The 19764-nt window shown below is 35.3% G+C and overlaps 1 protein-coding gene across 6 annotated transcripts in view; it reads left to right on the top strand.

Moving 5' to 3' along the window:
- Positions 1-19100, top strand: part of CHRM2 (cholinergic receptor, muscarinic 2) — a 155979-nt gene extending 136879 nt beyond the window's left edge. For 5 of the 6 annotated variants that reach the window (XM_011995489.1, XM_011995494.1, XM_011995491.1 and 2 more), the window contains one exon: positions 13687-16696. In XM_011995489.1, the coding sequence (XP_011850879.1) occupies positions 13733-15133 (1401 nt within the window). In that variant the 5' untranslated portion in view covers positions 13687-13732 and the 3' untranslated portion in view covers positions 15134-16696. Of the gene's footprint in view, positions 1-13686 lie in introns of all 6 variants that reach the window. The other variant, XM_011995488.1, reaches the window with a different exon arrangement.
- Positions 19101-19764: the final 664 nt, after the last annotated feature.

Genomic DNA, 19764 nt, shown 5'->3' with positions numbered 1-19764 from the left:
AGGACTAGCAATACAATAGGTCTGTATCGCTTCTCTTGCTATGGGAGGTCAGCTCTAGTCTGGTTATGGCCCCTGAATTCTAGAATGACAAGGCTGTGTCTCATCTGTGGAATAATTTTTCCAGATAAACGTTTTGTAGTAGTCACCATATCATAAACAAAGTTAAGTCTTTTATCCTAGCCAGTCCCAGCAGAAGAGTAACATGACATGAGAGCGTGGGAAACTGTCCTGTGGGGTTCTTCAGACAACCTACACCATCTCCTACATCCTACACTCGCTGAACATAGAATGGATGAAGGAAAGAATGGACACATATGTAGAAGAGAAGAATTTCGCTAAAAGGAATGAAGTTGTCAAGATAAATAATTAAGAATAAGAAAGAAAAAATATGAGAAAAGCCCATCAAGAAGACTGGCATTTAGAGGAAAGAATGCTTTTTTTTTTTTTTTAAATCCTTTAAAATAAAGGTGTTTTATTTCTATTAGCAAAAGAGTTTAAATGAAATTTTTAAAAAATAGTTGTTTATTTGAAAATAGCATTTAGAGTGATATGTTAAATCAAGTTACAAATTAACTTTATGCATATTCATAGATCAAGCTCTTAGCACTCACAATCTGACATAATGAAATTTTGTTATTTTTATATTTTTCAATGATACATCTCTGTCTTAGTTCCATGATTTGTTCAAAATTTGTGGAGGACCAGAAATTTTTCTTTAGTCCCTCAAAAAGATCATCTTTTTCTCCAAAATAAACTGCTTTCAGCAAAAATATAAGTTTAGAATTATTAAATAATCTTTCATAGATCTACAGCAAGAATTTTAAATACAGGTTCACTTGTCTGTGACCTTTTGACCATTGGGTTAGGAAGAGGATTAGTTGCTAAGTTTTAAATTGACATTTCTTAAAGTTTAGATCAAAGACACCATTTCTGCATAAGAATCAGGATGCCATAGAACAATAGTGAGATTTCTGGAATCCTTAAAATAAGTGAAAGTAAATAATAAAAGTGACATAGAATAGACTCCTATAATATAAAAATTATTTCAGATTACCTACTTTCTTCAGAGAAATAGAGAGTACACGCTTTGTTTCTTATTTTGCTCCTTTTTAAACGCTCTACTTGTTGATTAGAATCAACTGGTAAATTATAATGAACTTGGTAATAGTGACTACTTAACAGTCACTATTATCATAGTGTATTATGTTAAGAGGCTGTTATATTATGTGCCTTTTTAAAAATATTGTGAATGGTAGATTTTATTTTCCACATCTTCTAGATCTTCTAGATGTGGAAAGGGGGTCAACAAATTTAAGCTCACACAATGAGAAAATAACAGAGATAGGCTTCCGTTTCAGCTTTAACTCCAAAGTCTTGTCTACTGTGTTCACAGATGCATCACAGTTATCTGGGTAGAAAGTTACGGAAGGAACAGTTGCATCCCCCATAAAACATGAAGCCAGCATTTCTGCCAGCACATCTCCTAGAAAGATATGCAGCCTGGGGGGGCTTGCTGCTCTCTCCCTCAAAAGGAGGAATCTGAGAATCAAATGCCATTCTTCAAGCTTCCATAATTGCTTACAGGAGTCTTGCTTTGTGAATTGCAAGTTCTCCTTGTAGAGCATGTTGTCACATTTCACTGACGCTTTATGAGAAATTTTCCTTAACCTTTAGAAGAACAGAGACATACTTTCTTTTTTTTCTTCTTATGTTATTACCCTTTCCTCTTCAACTAACATACTTTGTGTATGCATATGCATGCATGCATGCATGCACAGTCACACACGTGCATATACACATACACACACACACACACACACACACACACACACACTAGTTAGGTGAAGGAATCCAGTCCCAGGCCCAAACCTCTCAGCTTCCTATTTCCTTCCATCTTGTGGTATTCTGGGGTTAGTAAATACTCACAGAATCCTACTCTAACATGTTGTCTTAGAAGTTCAGGCGTGTATACTCCTATCCCAGCAGACAACGCATGCTAAACCTACTTTGCTGATGGTAGTATAATTGTTGATATGGTTTGGCTGTGAACCCACCCAAATCTCATTTTGAACTGTAGTTCCCATAATCCCCACATGTCGTGGGAGGGACCCAATGGGAGGTAACTGAATCATGGGGTGGTTACCCTCATGCTGTTCTTGTGATAGCCAGTGAGTTCCCATGAGATCTGATGATTTGATCAGGGGTTTTTCCCCTTTTGCTCGGCACTTCTCTCCCCCGCCGCCTTTGCTTCCCCTTCTGCCATGCTTGTAAGTTTCCTGAGGCCTTTCCAACCCTGTGGAACTGTGGGTCAATTAAACCTCATTCCTTTATAAATTACCTGTTCTTGGGTATTTCTCCACAGCAGTGCGAGAATGGACTAATTGTGCTTCAAGGAAAAACCACCCTGCCTAGAAGATTTATGAAGCAAGTCCCAATCCATTTGCTGTCTACTGGAAGATCTTCCATTCTCAGGCATTATTTAGGAACGGAAATTGTATTTAAATACTTCTGTATGTGAACTACTCACAATTTAGCTACTTTTTATCAGATGACACGGTAGAGATGGGGGCAGAAAAAATGTACTGGGGACATTTCCAAGTCAAGATGGTTTATTTCAAGAAGGGAAATGCCACTATTTTAACATAGCTTTCACACTAGGCATAGTCCACATGGAACCTACTCCCTGATAGAGGTAAAGACTACAGTTTGGTAATTATATCTCAGTCTAAATGGGAGACAGGTATTTGGAGAGTCTGAAGATAAAGAGGAGTCAGGGCATTTAAATATTTATATAGTCTCAAACTAAGGGTGTTAGAAGAGGGAAGAGGGTGAAGTCTTTGGAAGAGAGGGTGGGTGCAGCATGTGATGACTTATCTTACATATATTCAGTTATGTTGTGATTCCCCTGAGGTCATAAACCAGAAAGTAGTTTCATTTCTAGCAGTTTGGAGAGTTGACTTCCCTGATTTACCACATAAACCTCTTCATTCTCTCTGACCAACTGGCTTTATTTTAATTCTAAATTAGGGCTTTAGATACAAGAATCTTTGCTGAGTTGATGCAGCTTTTTATGTTTCTTCATCTCAATTGCCATTAGATCATTTAGTAAAGACTTTAATCTTCTCCCTGCTCTCATTTTTTCAAGTTTTCATGGGATAACACTGCGGTCATTTGGCTCAGTTCTAGAAATAGTCTGCAATCAAACTCTGGGGAAACAATCATTTTGTCTTTCGAATGGAAACAATAAAAATAGTTGCTTCCCATTACTCTCTACACTTCATTACTATTTTATTTTTGCAGCTTCATTGAATCTGGTATGAATCTTAATTATATGAGGCCTGTGTCATTTCTGTCATTGAAAAGTTAGAAGAACCAAGATTTAGCTATATGGGGGCGAATTAGTTTCTCTGTACCCTATACCTACATTCTAGGATGGCTACTAGAAGAGTGATGGTGTCTATTAAGCTTATAATTAACAGTGCATGTGTTTTAAGAGGCAATGACCAATAATAGCATGTCTATAAAACACAATCCATTTGCTTTACTTTTCATATAAATAGGCATTTTAATGACAAAAGCAACTTTCTGTTTCTCTCCATAAGCAATGCAGCCTTAAGCAGAGACATGCTTAAAATAAAAATATATTCCTATGTATAACTAAGTGTCCTTGTCTCTACTTAACTGTTATACGATATGCTATCTGAATATTTGTTTTCTATATACTCAGAAAAATGTTTCACTTCTATGTGTACCTCCTAATATTTTCACAACTTCTAATCTCATTTATCCTTATCTCAACTATCCTGGTTTATTCTTCAGAGGAAAAGTACTAACTTTCTCTTTATCTTCTCTCTTCTCCTAAACTGACTTTCGTTCCTCTCTTTAAAGTTGTCCTTGACCTACTATCCAACACATTGCTATGTGCTCTGTCTCAGCTTCCAATGGGCACATGAACCATTGAAAAGGATCCCTAAAAGGATGTTTTGTTTGGAGCTGCTCAGCTTCTCCAAAACAACTGCTTTTATTCTAGAATTTTCTATCATAGTCCTAAAAAGCCTCAATTCTCTGCAAATTTGATTCACATTTTTAATTCAAAGCAATGAATTAACTAATTTAGAGTTATTAAACCAGCAGCCTGCCGACTTTAGGAAAAAACAAAACAAAATTCTAAAAGCCGACTATACAAATTTCCAGTTTCTCAAGACGGTAAGAGAGACGGATTGATTCAAATACAGCTGCCTAATCATAGACAGTCTGTAGCTCTCCAAGAATTGCTTCCATTTTCCTTTCACTCTTCTTCCTTGTGGGAACAAAACAACCTTTAGACAGTGGACTTTCTCCACTTTTGCTGCTGTTTGCTTTAGAGCACATTGTTTAGTCAGCACCATTTACTAGATTACGTTCATCATCAATATTTGAGTTCTGTCAAATCCTTGGTACAGAAAAAGGTGGATGCTGAAGTGCTCTCTTAGATGGAATTTCATTTTTAAAAGTCTAAGGGTTGGGTATTTTCAGGTTTCATTCTGTTTAAAATTGTCCAGACCTCTTCCTTTTTGGCAGGAGGTGTATATTGTGTGAACAAATTAATGAAAACGTGCCACGGATGTACTGACTAGGACAAGGGTCCCAGTTAAGTCACTTTTACAGCCGTTTCCCCCTCAGTCATGACATTTTTTTTCGGGTAAGTGGTGTTTAGGGTGTGTTTTGAAGAGGAGAAAAGATAGCTTGGCTGACATGGAGTGGAAGTTTGTCCCAGCGTCACTAAGAATAGTATTATGTTTGACAGGCAGCCAAAACGGCAAGCATGTTTACACTGTCATAAGGCCTTGCATAATCCTGATCTTTTTTACTTTGGGAAAAGTCATGAATTCTCTTCTATTTGTAATGATGTGAGGATCAGTTTGCTTTATCAGCTACTTTCATTCTGCTCTATAATTTTCTTTTACATTTTTTTTTCTTTTTTATAAAAGTGCAACTCACATCTAGCACTGCACACAAACCTTAAGGGTACAGCTTGATAAAATTAAGTATGTGTTTGGTGTGGCTTTTTTTCCCCAAACATTGTACATAATGCATATCTGGTAAAATCTGCCATCCTATGCTGTAATTTTCTAAAGAAGGACAACTTATACATCCCTCTAGAATATTTTCAACACATCTTTTCCGATAAAATATAAAAACTCAGTATTGGTGAGGACATGGCTGTCTTATTCTGTATTTTTTTTTTTTTTTTATTTTTTTTTTTTTTTTATACTTTAAGTTCTAGGGTACATGTGCACAACATGCAGGTTTGTTACATATGTATACATGTGCCATGTTGGTGTGCTGCACCCATTAACTAGTGTTTTTGAACCTACAGGATGTCAGCCTCAATGTACTGAAGCAGAAACTCACCATCAGTATTTTGTACTTTCTTTACAAGAAGCTATAATGCAGAATCTTAAGAATAGTAAAAAATCAATCAAACAAACAAAAACCAAATATGTCAAATACAAGCCAGTGGTACGGGAAAGGAGAAAAAGAGAAAGGGAAAGAGAGATACAGATTGAGGAAAGGTTTCCAGGGAGCTATCTGTATTTATTTCACCACATCTGACCAGTCTTGCTCCATGACTTCTCAGCCTTGTTGCTTAGCATGATATTGGCCCATTGTTGTTTTAGAAAATTGGAAATTTCACCAGCAATTTGTATCTCCCCTAGATTGCAAATTCCTTGTTGACAAGAATGTGTTCTGTTTTGTTGGTCACCCATTCCTACTTCACTTCTATCCCCTACAGCCCTTGAGGGCATGTGTGGATCTCCTCAGAAGAGTAATTCAGTAAGATATTTTGAAATAAAGAAAGCAAGCGAGCCATGATTTCTTAGCAGGGCCCCCACTACTCCTTGCGGCCACCACCCCCACCACAACTGCTGTTGTAGTGAGATTCAGGAGCTCATAAAAAAGCTCTAAATATGTACAATGACTCATAATGTGTTGCATGGCTCAAAGGAAAACCAGATTAAAAGAAAAAACAAAAAGTGGAAATTTACTTCATTTTTGTGTGATGTTGTCAAAGCACTCAGACTGTGGAATGTCAATATTGCTAGCTAGCAGGCCTGGACTGTCTCTTAAGCCCCAGGCCAGGATTCTCTTCCATCTGTAAGCAAAATTTAAGGACATTCAAGATTGGTAAGGGTCATTACAATGTAAGCAAACTATGTTATCATCACCTGCATCGATATCAAAACCATGTACCATCAAACCTTTCTTTAGAGAAAGCGGACTTTGCTCCCCAAGACATCCTTAAATAAGTCTCTCCCCAATTTTCTCTCTTTTTCTTTTTCTTGTCTTTCTCTCTGGCATCATTAATGGATCCCTAAAAGGATGATTGATTATTGATAACATAATCTCAAGGTGTGTTTAACACATTCGCCAATGCAGTTTATAAATTAGTGGGATTAATTGAATGTTAAAAGACCTACAATAGGATATGGATTATATACCTGAATGGTCATCTCTCCTACGTCAAATAGAAATCATAGCTGGAATGTCATTCATTGAATTATTATACAACATGTTTATTTGCAAATATATAAAATTAAAAATGAATAAGCTTCATTTGCTTTCTCATCAATGATAACCACATCTCATTCTTAAAGTGGGGAAGAGATAATACTTAAGTATCCTTTACTACCATCCACTGGCTCCTCAGTAGGTGAACCCTTGTTTCCAATGATACTCTGATATTTTCCAGAATTGCTGCCATATTACATGATCATTATATTTTTTATGTTTTCTATAACAATAATTTGTACTGAAAGCTATGTATCTAAACATAATATTATTGAAGTAAACTTGTAATTCTCTTAAAGACATACTATGGTGTTTAGCCCTCATATACAAAATTTGAAGGCTAACATGGGCCTAACATGGGCCTTATCACTACTCTATCAGTTTTGATCATTTGAGCCAACACTGATAAGGCTCATTATCTTATCACTGTTACTTGCTAAGTGAATATGCTACTTTTAAGATTTTCATGGTTGAAAGATGGGCAAGAAATGCCCAAAGAACTCTGCTATTTTTTGATAATGTGCTCAAATAGCAGCAGAATTAAAAAATCTACAAGAAACATGTATGCTGAGACTACATTTTTAAAACAAAAGTTAAAGAAATAGAAACAATTATAAATTAAACGTTACATGAATTCCTCTTAATTTCCAAACTTCCTTCTTTTTCTGAAATTTTTTTATAAAATTACATGTCTTTTCTGTCACTGGATTTCAGCTGTTATCAACCATGGATTCATTTTTTTTTCCTTGAGTTTTCTATTTCTTCTAGAAAATGTATATAATGGGGCAGGTTTTATGCCACTGTGTAATATAGTGGAAATAACATGGTCCCAGGAGTCAGATATACCTAAATTTGAATCACAGCCACTTGCTGAGTCTGTTATAATTATCATCCGTACAACTGGAAAAGATAATAGTCATTTTTTTCAGGGCTATTGTGAGAATTAAATAAAATAACACGTAAAAATCCCAGCACTCAGATTACTTATGTATTGATAATTCATTATTAGCTTAATACATTAAAAATTCACCTACAAAAGCATTCATCATACATCAGGCATCCTGCCTGACCTCAGCAGTGTGTGAAGAAAATTTCATTTGTTTTTTATTTAATTCTCCACTTGGATCTAAATGTATATCAGAGTTTATTTTTTAATTATATTAATTCTCTCTGTAACAATTCAGAAAAATCTGTCACTGTCAATATTTAGAACTTTTGTTTTGTCCATTGATGTGGATACTTACATGGGAATCTATTCATTAATTCACATGGTGATATGTTTTATGATGATTAATTTTAAGACAATTTTTTGAATCTTAAATGTCACATATTTTCATGTGCAGAACCCTACTTATTAACTCCCTAGCCTATTGTGAACATCTCCTACCCAAAGCCCCAGTATTGTCCTGGACACAATGATTCTCACTCTGTTTTCTAAACCAAGGTCCCAACTTGATGTCGAGGTGTACGACTTAGTCATGTCAGGTCAGAAGGAGAAATGTGTAAGTGAGCAGTAGCAGCCACATGAGACTGTTCCTCTGCCAAAGACTAAGTATTCATAGTAGAGTCTAGAGTTCGGTGCCCTCGGTTTGAATCTCAAGTAGCTTAATTATTTGATATTCAGTTCAACATTTATAAAAGGACTATAATAAACATCCTAATCACTTCAGGAGTTGTTTTGGAGAGTAATTATGCTCAAGACATGCGGATTATCATTACCAGTGGTAGTATTGATAATTTAATGTTATCGACAATTTAATATCATTGATAATGACAATTTAGTGCTACCTCTAACCCTGCGCCCCACACCTTCCCACTCTTAAGACAGCTGATACACACACATACACATACACATAATTTTCTGTTCACTCTTAAGAAAGGTGATAATTCTATACTCACTTGTCAAATTTTAACATTAACAGCGTTTGTTTAATACTTACTACTAATAGATCATAGTTTAGAGACATTATCTCACTTTCATCCTTACTACAACTCTGAAAGAAAAAGAAGGTTATTATTATTCCTGTTAGAGAAAAAAGAAAATTGAGGTTCATGAAATTTAAACGACATGCTCAGAGTCACACAGCTAATAATTAAGAGCAAAGATTAGCACCCACACCTTTTCAAGGAAGATGTTAAACTGTGGTTCTGTCTTCCCTGACATGTATAGGAAGTCAAGTAGTGAAGAAACTGAGGGCAGAAACATTGTCTTATAAGTTTCCATAGTATTCCAGGCCTTAGTCATAAACAAGACAGTAAAATATCAAATGGGTTATTGCTATACACTTGCCGTCTTAAGATGCTGAGTTCTTGAAGGTCATCTTCATTGTGTAGTCTCATGTGATTATGTTATTTCATCAACTTTTATTGCTTTAACACCACCCTATGATGCCACACCAGAACTAAAAACTTTTACGGAAATTTAAAGAGTAGAATCAATGTGCAGTTTGCAGGAGGAAACTGCTTTCTTTAGAGGAAGAGGAGCAATTCTACACAGCCTGTGCATTATGCTGACAGAAAGAAATGACAGCCTTCCACTGCTTGCGATTGCTTCTAAGAAAAATGCTTTCCACTTTTACATACCGTATTAGTATAATCAAGCAAATATTATAACTCTAAAATTTCAGAGACTGTAATAGCAACTAAGTTTGTTAACATTACATAAATTTATTGTGTTCCACCTAAGAATTCCAGTTTACTGGAAACCAAATGTCCTAAAGTAGCAACTTCTGAGTGTAGTTCATCACTGTCCTGCTGCCTAACAATTCTACGCATTACTGGAGAGAGTATAATTCTTCAAAGGGGAAGGGAAACAGAGCAAGTGTGTATAACTGCAAGCTAAGGATGTTGGTTTTAGTCGTAGATTATTTACTCATTAGCTTTGTGATTGTAATCAAGAATAAGTTGCTTTAACCATTTGTGCAACATCAGTTTCCTTTATCACGTAAAGGGGATGATAGAACCTGTTCCATACATTTTATATAATTCTTAATGTTAAGTGAGATATATATATTTAAAGCATGATATTCAACTTCTCCAACACCAAATCTGTATTAGTTAGAATATCCAGAGAGACAGAACCAATAGGATATGTGCATGTGTGTGTATATGTATAGACACATGCAAATATATATACACATACATATGTGTACATATATGTATATACATATATGTGTATATATAATATATATATTTATATACACATATATACACAATATATACACATATATATACATAATACATTATATATACACAATACATACACATATATACACATACACATTATGTATATATACATAATACATTATATATACACAATATATACACATATATACACATACACATTATGTATATATATGTGTATATATTGTGTATATATGTGTATATAAATATATATACATATATAAAAATATGTGTATATATTGTGTATATATGTACACATATATATTTATATGTGTATATGTACACAATATATACATATATTTATATGTATACATATATTTATATATAGAGAGACACACACACACACACACACACATATATATATATGAGGGGATTTATTAGGAGAACTGACTCACGTGTTTATGGTGGCTGAGAAGTCCCATGACAAGCCATCCACAAGCCTGAGACCCCAGGATGCATGGTTCAGGCTAAGTTCAAACGCCTCAGAACCAGGGAAGAGGATGGTGTAAGTCCTAGACTGAGGCCGAAAGCCTCAACACCCTAGGGTTGCTGGTGTAAGTCCTGGAGTTCGAAGCCTGGTCTGCCTGGAATTCTGATGTCCAAGACCACAGAAGAAAAGTCTACCACAGTTTCAGAGAGAGATCAAGTCACCTTCTGAAATTGTTCTCACTGGGCTCTGGCCAATTGGATGTTGCACTCCAACACTGAGGGCAACATTCCCCATCTAGTCTACTCACACTCAAATACGAATTGCCTCTGGAAACATCCTCACAGACACATCTGAATTAATATTTCATCAGCTTTCTAGGTATTCCTTAATTCTGCCAAATTGACACCTAAAATTAAGTTCACAAGTCCACCACTTGTCAGCCTAGTGATCATGTACATCTCCTCAAACTATATGTTATTTCCAAATAAAAACAGTAACAAAGTTCCACGTAACACGATGCAGGCAACGTGATGTGACTATCCTGCACACAAGCGAAATGCCAATCCCTCTTCCAGAATTCAGCTTTCAGGATTTCAACATTCAGGATTCTAATCTTTCAGGATTTTAATTTTAGGAATTTTGGACTTTAGCAATTTAGATCCTCATCAAACCAGTTGATTTCAAATCCCTACTTTTCAACGTTAAGTGTTATTCATTATTCTCCAGAGGAAATTATCAAAAATCTTTTAAAAACTAGAATATAAGTCCTGTGCTTTATGAAAATTATGAATAAATAATTAAAATGCAGAGCCAATACATACATTTTCGGTATTTTTCAAACTAAGTGGATTAATATAAACATTTCATGAAACAGATACACATATAGCTCGACTCCAAACTGTCCATGAATTTATCTAACAAACAGAGAAAAAGATGCTTGTAAGCAAGTCACAATTCTGATCTTATAGTTGACTGAGCTATTAAGAAGTTGTTGGAATAAGAACTGGGATAATAAAATGTTTTTGTTCAAATAAATTACCATGAATACACAATTGTATGATTAATTGCAAAAAAGAATTGTCAAAGAGAAACCTGATTAAAATAATTCAACTGATCTAAGTTGCATTCCATTAGCATCATTTCCCTGACTAAGCTCTTCAATATTTCCCAATGAGCTGCAGGCATATAATACATACATATGTAATATTATATATAATCACCTTTTTGCTTAAATAAAATTATATTCTATAATAATCTATGTCTCACTATGATTATGTCATCTTCTAACTATATAACTTTCCACAGCAATGCCAGGACACAAATATCTGCCTGTTTTAATAGCTGCATAATATTCCATTGTAAGAGTATTCCACAACATATTTAACCAATCCCTTGTCAATGAATAGTTTTAATATTTCTAGGGATTTTTTGCTATAAAAACATTTCTGAGTGGATATACTTGAGTAGACCTCTTTGTACATTTTTATGACTATATCTGAAAGACACATTCCTAGATGTGGCATTCCTGAGACAAGTGTTTCTTAATAAATTTTTATATAGATTTAAAGTTCTATAGATACAGATAAATTGTCCTTCATGGTGATTATCCCACTAGTCCCACCGAAAGTATTCAATACTACCATTAATACTACGGATGGAAAAATGTTTTTCACAGTTTGGATTTGCATCTTTAAACTGTGGGGTTGAGTATCATTTCATATGTTTAAAAGTCATTAATGTTTAATTTTTCTTTGATTGAACTACTACATCAATGTTTTAGATTACTCGTCTTTCATCTTTCCGTTTTTGCCAAAACTGTATTATATTAAAGACAATGGATAATTTTCTATTGTGCAATTTAGAAATATTGTTTCTCAATTGTTATTTTGACTTTTTTGCTCTATGCAAAAAAAAGGAATATGCAATAGTTACATATATTTTCCTTTCTGCGTTCTGAATTTTGGGTCTTCTTTTCTTAAGGCCTAATCTCATTATTTGAGTTTTGTCAAATAAAGTACTGGAAGACAATTGACTTTCCAAAGTAGAATAAATTATTTGTTTAAATGTTATTTGTGTTATGAAGTTGCTTACCAAATTATTTTCTACATGGATTTCAAGGGCAAACCACTGCCCATTACCTTGTAATTAATAGCATCCAAACTAATCAATATTCTGAAATTGTAATTTCTCAACAATTTTTTTTTTCTGACAGCTCACAACAATTTTTTCAAAAAGAGGTGAAACTTGGGCTAGTTTCTCCTTCAGATGCTGTTTCTCCAGAAATGTGTCATACCTCTTTGAAGAAGTCTTAACTTTCTTTTCTAAATCCCCAATATTCATTTTCCCTTATGAAAGATCACTCAATTGTCATCAGACTTCAATAATATTATCTCAAAAATGATGATTATGTATTTACCTACACACAACAGGATAGGGAAAGAAGAAGTGCACTCAGGTTTAGTAATCGCTTCTTTATCAACACATGTCTGCCACCAGGCAGAGACCTTGTTTTAATCGTCATTGAATGTCCAGAACACCTAATTAAGAGAAGCTGCTCAATAGATATGTGAGCTCAAAGTGAAAGAATGAATGATTGAATAAACTGGGATTTCATCTTTCTGAGCCTTAGTTCCTTCTACGAAACAAAAGTTTGCCAGAAAGAATAGTAAGATAATAGATTTGATAGTAGTTTGAAAAATAAAACATTCAGAAAAGTGGTACTTTCTCCCAAAATTCTGTCTTCTTATTGATGTATTAATTTGTATGTCTATTCCAGAAATTTCTTTATGCTTTGGAAAGTTTTATGCATAATTTTGGCTTATTCAGTTCAATATGCATTTAATAAGCAAATATTCTTTTGTAAGATATGGAATATCAGAAATGCTGACTATGTAATACTGATTACAAGTATAAAATAAAATAGAGGCCAGAGGAAAATAATTCTCATCTAGGGAGAGTATATTGGCTAATAAATTATTATTACATTATCTTTATTTTCACCATCCTCAGTATTACTGTGAAAAAGGCTTAGAGTTTCCATGAGGAAGGCACTGTTAACTATAAAAGTCACACATTCAATATTGTACATTCTATGCTTTCTTCTATAATTGTGTCCTCTCACTAGTTTACTAATTTTTATGTCTATTCCAGGAATCTCTTGATGTTTTAGAAAGTGTTGCTTGTAATTTTGGTTTATTTAATTCAATTTATCAGTATTATGCTAAGTTTCATTGATTGATGAGATACATAGTAGACCGCTAGATAGACAGATACTCATATCTGGATAAGGACATATTCAAAACATTATTGGACTTCAAGTTCATTGCCAGCCTGAAAGGTCCTTTTGAATCCTCCATTTAAAGGTCTTGCTTTTTATATGGGGAACTGAGGCAGGTAGACACAACAATCATGCAGGAGAAAGGAGAATTGGGAGAAAATAATGTGGTTTAAAAGGAACAACATTATGTATTTTAAAGCAATGTTTATATTATGTTTGTTAATTTTATTCTATTTCCTTGCAGGTTTAAATGTTTACTTGCTACTTGGCTACTGATTAGAGAACACAAAATGAATAACTCAACAAACTCCTCTAACAATAGCCTGGCTCTTACCAGTCCTTATAAGACATTTGAAGTGGTGTTTATTGTCCTGGTGGCTGGATCCCTCAGTTTGGTGACCATTATCGGGAACATTCTAGTCATGGTTTCCATTAAAGTCAACCGCCACCTCCAGACCGTCAACAATTACTTTTTGTTCAGCTTGGCCTGTGCTGACCTTATCATAGGTGTTTTCTCCATGAACTTGTACACCCTCTACACTGTGATAGGTTACTGGCCTTTGGGACCTGTGGTGTGTGACCTTTGGCTAGCCCTGGACTATGTGGTCAGCAATGCCTCAGTTATGAATCTGCTCATCATCAGCTTTGACAGGTACTTCTGTGTCACAAAACCTCTGACCTACCCAGTCAAGCGGACCACAAAAATGGCAGGTATGATGATTGCAGCTGCCTGGGTCCTCTCTTTCATCCTCTGGGCTCCAGCCATTCTATTCTGGCAGTTCATTGTAGGGGTGAGAACTGTGAAGGATGGGGAGTGCTACATTCAGTTTTTTTCCAATGCTGCTGTCACCTTTGGTACGGCCATTGCAGCATTCTATTTGCCAGTGATCATCATGACTGTGCTATATTGGCACATATCCCGAGCCAGCAAGAGCAGGATAAAGAAGGAAAAGAAGGAGCCTGTGGCCAACCAAGACCCCGTTTCTCCAAGTCTGGTACAAGGAAGGATAGTGAAGCCAAACAATAACAACATGCCCAGCAGTGACGATGGCCTGGAGCACAACAAAATCCAGAATGGCAAAGCCCCCAGAGATCCTGTGACTGAAAACTGTGTTCAGGGAGAGGAGAAAGAGAGCTCCAATGACTCCACCTCAGTCAGTGCTGTTGCCTCTAATATGAGAGATGACGAAATAACTCAGGATGAAAACACAGTTTCCACTTCCCTGGGCCATTCCAAAGATGAGAACTCTAAGCAAACATGCATCAAAATTGGCACCAAGACCCCCAAAAGTGACTCATGTACCCCAACTAATACCACCGTGGAGGTAGTGGGGTCTTCAGGTCAGAATGGAGATGAAAAGCAGAACATTGTAGCCCGCAAGATTGTGAAGATGACTAAGCAGCCTGCAAAAAAGAAGCCTCCTCCTTCCCGAGAAAAGAAAGTCACCAGGACAATCTTGGCTATTCTGTTGGCTTTCATCATCACTTGGGCCCCATACAATGTCATGGTGCTCATTAACACCTTTTGTGCAACTTGCATCCCCAACACTGTGTGGACAATCGGTTACTGGCTTTGTTACATCAACAGCACTATCAACCCTGCCTGCTATGCACTTTGTAATGCCACCTTCAAGAAGACCTTTAAACACCTTCTCATGTGTCATTATAAGAACATAGGCGCTACAAGGTAAAACATCTTGGAAAAAGATAGAAGGTGGGCAAGGGGAGCCTGAGAAGAATAAAAGGGATAACAGAGCTCCTAGTTTTAAAATCTCTGCCACTGCACTTTATAGTCTGATTATAAAACGTGCAATTCAGGAGCCCAGCAGTGACACACTTATCAGGCCTAGGCTCCAGTTTGCAAACATTGCACCTTATAAACTTCCAGTATTAGGAGCAATGAGACAATGAAAGAAACATGTTGGGATTGTGGATTTACGAAACTATATACTCTTTCTCATACTCTCTTGAAGAAGGGCTTCTGAATCTACAATTTTATCAGTCTCTGCATAAGAGGAATAACCTTGTTCCTTTTTTGTTTCTTTTGTTGTTGTTGTTCTCATGTGTCCTTAAGAGAAGGAAAAGCCACAGTCACAAGGTAAACATGGAGACTTAAACATAAAGAAATAGGCACTATACAATGGGGACATAAAGAAAGAAAATCAAAGAAGGATGCAGAAATTGTCTCCAGAGTGTTAAGCATATTTTATTATTTTACAGTCCTATTTAGACGATTGCAATGTAATAAATGCTTATTTTTTGCCTTTCTTTTTCCCACCATGAAAAGAAAGCAAGCAAACAAAAACCCCAACTAGGTCACACCATTTTTCTTCTTGTTATGCCATTATTTTATACATCCCTGTTCTATATGGTTTATAGGCAAAACCTACAGGACTTTCACTAAATCTAGCCAGAGACAGCCATGAAAATGGACATTTCACCCCTCCTCAGTGTGTCCTTTGCATTCGTTGGGGGATATCAAGGCCTATAAGGATTTAGTGCACTTATGAGCCTATATGCGAAATGTTAAAACCAATCTGATTTTCTCCTAAATAGCCTTTTATTTCAACAGAATATCCTACCTAAAACATAAACCTGTTTAAGAAACCAACGTCATTTTGAAGTTGAGGTTTCATCAAATTAAATAATGGACGATTTAGTTACAGCAAGTTTATTAAAGTCAGGTGAATTTAAAGATTAAAAAATAGAAGTTTAGGACATTCTATTTCAACCCCTGTATGAAATGTTAACTTATAGAAAATGAACTCCTGACTTTGTCAGCAGAAAGGAATGCTGTTTTATTTATTTGGAATCCTAAAGAGGATTAACATACTCGCGTAGCACCAATGATTTCTGGGTCAGTCCCTAGAGAATAGGACCTTCTATCCAATGCCTGCTAAAGGATGATATTCAAATTATAATCAAGTGAGGTTGTCAGCAATTATCCTATGACCCCGTGAAAGGGGAAAAAAAGATATTTTAAAAACTATTACTGAAATAATTACATATTCCATATTCCTCAAATTGTCAATTCTCCCTAACATTATTTAACTTCAAAATTCCCTTATCAGTAGAATTATAGTAATCTTTGTGACAGAAATGTAGTGGCTAACTAAATAGAGGCCAAATGAGCTCACAGAATCTGACAGAAGGATGTAGGTGGCTGTTGCCATACCACCTCTCACCATCTAATTCCAGACCATAATAATCATGTCAGGAACTATTATCTAAGTGGTGGCATTATATAGAATCTTGCCACGTAGAGATTTTTTATTTGGTCATCTAAATAAATATAGAATTAGGATTATACGGATTCACATGTAACTAGTTATTTTTATCCTTTATATTTTTCTTACACTATTTGCTGTAGTTTTCCAATGAGATTTTCTAAAAATGGCTCAATCTATAGAAATCAAATGATAAATGCATCTTCAAATTTCATATTTTGGATTTTAGATTTATGGTATCTTCTCCAGTAATAATAATGTTAATTAGATGATAAATTTGTCAATATTAGATCCAAGCATTTAAAAGAGTTATTTTGTATAATTAGCCTCATTGATGCCACCTCAACAATTTGGAGAGTTAAGAAGGAAAAAAAGCATGAGGAAAAAAAACGAAAAAGTTGTAAGTTAGTTAGAAGCAGTATTTATATTTGACTTACCCTTCGTAAAAACAATTTCCTGTCTAATTAACTTCAGTCATTACCCCCCAAATAATCTTCCATATTTAAAGCATTCATTTATATAGATTCCCTTACCTACAGTTACTTCAACATGCACTTTTACATTTTAAATTCGTATTTATTTTCATATTGTTTCTTCAAATAAATGAATCAAATGAATGGAAATACCATCAAGCCAGTGGGCTCCTTGACTTTCTGAAACCCAGAGAATTGACTAGCCAAATATTTCCCTTTTTAATTTATTGTATCATTATGATGTAGATTCGGCTTTAGCTGGGAAGAACCCTTTGGCATCAAGGATTCAGGATTCAGGGTCTGTTTTTGTTTGCTCTAACAATCCAAATCACCATGAGTCAAGTTGTCTTTTAGTCTCTGCTGCCATTGTATCCTTCCTTTTCTTCCCTCTGTTATTGATCCTTGCCACAGCCACTGCAACCTCATTGAAAGAGAAACTGCCACGTTAAAGAAAGAAATTGAAGATAGACTGCCACCACGGAAACTCTGTCAAACAGATCAGAAAATGGAAGGAATACTGAAAATGATAGATGATTGGAGAGATATGGAGATTATATTCAAGGATTTTTATTAACCACTGCTGGATTTGTCTATTTCAGTGGCGCTCAAACAGAGACAATTCCCCTCTCCCCGACAGGGGACACGTAGCAATGTGAAAAGACATTTTTGGTTGCCACCCTGGAAGGAATGCTATCGGTATCGAGTGCGCAGAGGCCAGGAATTCTGCTAAATAGCCTATAATGCATAGGACATTTTCCCCCACCCCCTTTAAACAAATATTATTTGGCTCAAAATGTCAACGGTGCCAAGGTTAAGAAACTCTTGCCTACTTTAAGGGATTTCTAAAGCTTGCCTCTTATTAGTGGGAAAATAATCCTGCATTATTTTTAGAATATCAATGCAGGTTGCTCACCAGTTAGAAAAAGGTAATACTCACCAATCATGTATCAGAAACACTTTTCTTTTGAGTCTGGTGTATGTGTCAGTCACAGATTGGGAACTCAGGCCACATCTACATATCAAAAATCACCAGACTATGCATACAGCACATCTTTTTTCCAGCATCATATTGCTCAATTATGATTGCCACAGATCTAGTCAATTGAGGTAGAAGTAGTTGGCCATCAAAATATTTGCAGTTGATATGGTCAGTTTCTACTGAAGCTGCTATTTTTCTTTTCAAAAAATATTAAGAGCCTCTTTCAGAAACAATATCATTTATCTTCTTTGCATTTACTGGAAAGGTGAATATCTGTAAGGTCTTTGTTTTTTCTCTCTTCATAGCAATAATGTAGCTAGCCCAGAGTGATCTTATAAGAAGAGGAGATTAAGAATACGGAAAATATCTGTTCATTTCTTGGAAACAAGCAATGAATTTCCCTTTTACCAGTTCATCATTAATTTAATGCCAGCTCCCAAGTATTAGGGCACAGTAATCAATATGAGAAGCCACAAGGGGTACGCCTTCTGGTTTGAAATGTACAAGTTGGATGTCCAACATGCTCCTGCTCTTTGTTCATCCACTGCTTTTTTGATCCTGAAGATCTGACACCGGGAGAGATGGGAATTCAAAATGATGGCAACAATTACTCAGCAATGCAGTCTGTTTTTATTTTCTCCTACTTAGTTCATTGATAGTTTCCTCCCTCTCCCCAATTTGATAATATCCCTTTCAACAACCATAGTACCGGTGTTGCAAATAGTTTAGGAAAGCACCCAAAGCTGGATGAAATTGTGCAAAGTGTATTCTCAGCATGTATATTCAATACCATGCCTCTTAAAAATGCTTCTCTTAAAGGGTGCACGCTGTAGCATGAAATGTGCGCATATTTAATGTATCTTCCTGGAATATGCTATGTGCTAAAAAAATATATATATTCTATAAATAAAATAATAAAATGTACAATAGAAATACATATTTCTGTATGCAAATAAATATATTATACACAAACTCTTAATATGCAATATGGTATATGTTGCTTCTGAGTAACAAAAGTTGATTTTATATGCTCAATTTTCAAAGAAAATAGTATTTGCATTTGAAGGAAGAGATTTAAGAACAGCCAAAATCCCATATTAAGATTAAACTGTTTTATGATCTTTAAGAGCAGGGCAGATTTTAAATATCCCTTACAGGAAAAAATTAATAACTTTCTGGTATCACTCAATGTGACAACAATGCTTTATTCGCCTATGCCCCTGACATGCTGCTTCTGACTAGAATCTTCCCAGCTGGTACTGTTCCAACAGCTGTGTTGATCTAGTGTCTGATTACTTGATGAGGTTGCAACCAACCCTTTCTCATACAGTTTCACTCTCTTCCAAATTAACTGATTTTAGTGGAATAAAAAATAATCATACTGGGAGAAAAGGATGACCTTCAGAATGTTTTTCATTCTGACAAGGTAAAATTTCTGTAAGCATCATATTTTAAGAAACCACTCTTTCCAATTTGGGTCCAATACAATATCCCATACATTAAATTCCAGAAATGTTTAATGAAGTATAGTATAATATTAGAAGTTTCCCCATGAAATTTTAAGTGGGTAGTTTCTTTTTTTCTTTTTTCTAAGTGGCCTATATTTTCTCAATAGAAATCCTCTTCCTTTCCTTGTTTTCCTC

This window comes from Mandrillus leucophaeus, unplaced genomic scaffold (genome assembly GCF_000951045.1).
Source record: "Mandrillus leucophaeus isolate KB7577 unplaced genomic scaffold, Mleu.le_1.0 Scaffold49, whole genome shotgun sequence".
In the NCBI taxonomy this organism is placed as follows: Eukaryota; Metazoa; Chordata; class Mammalia; order Primates; family Cercopithecidae; genus Mandrillus; species Mandrillus leucophaeus.
This window is presented reverse-complemented; position numbering and strand designations above follow the sequence as displayed.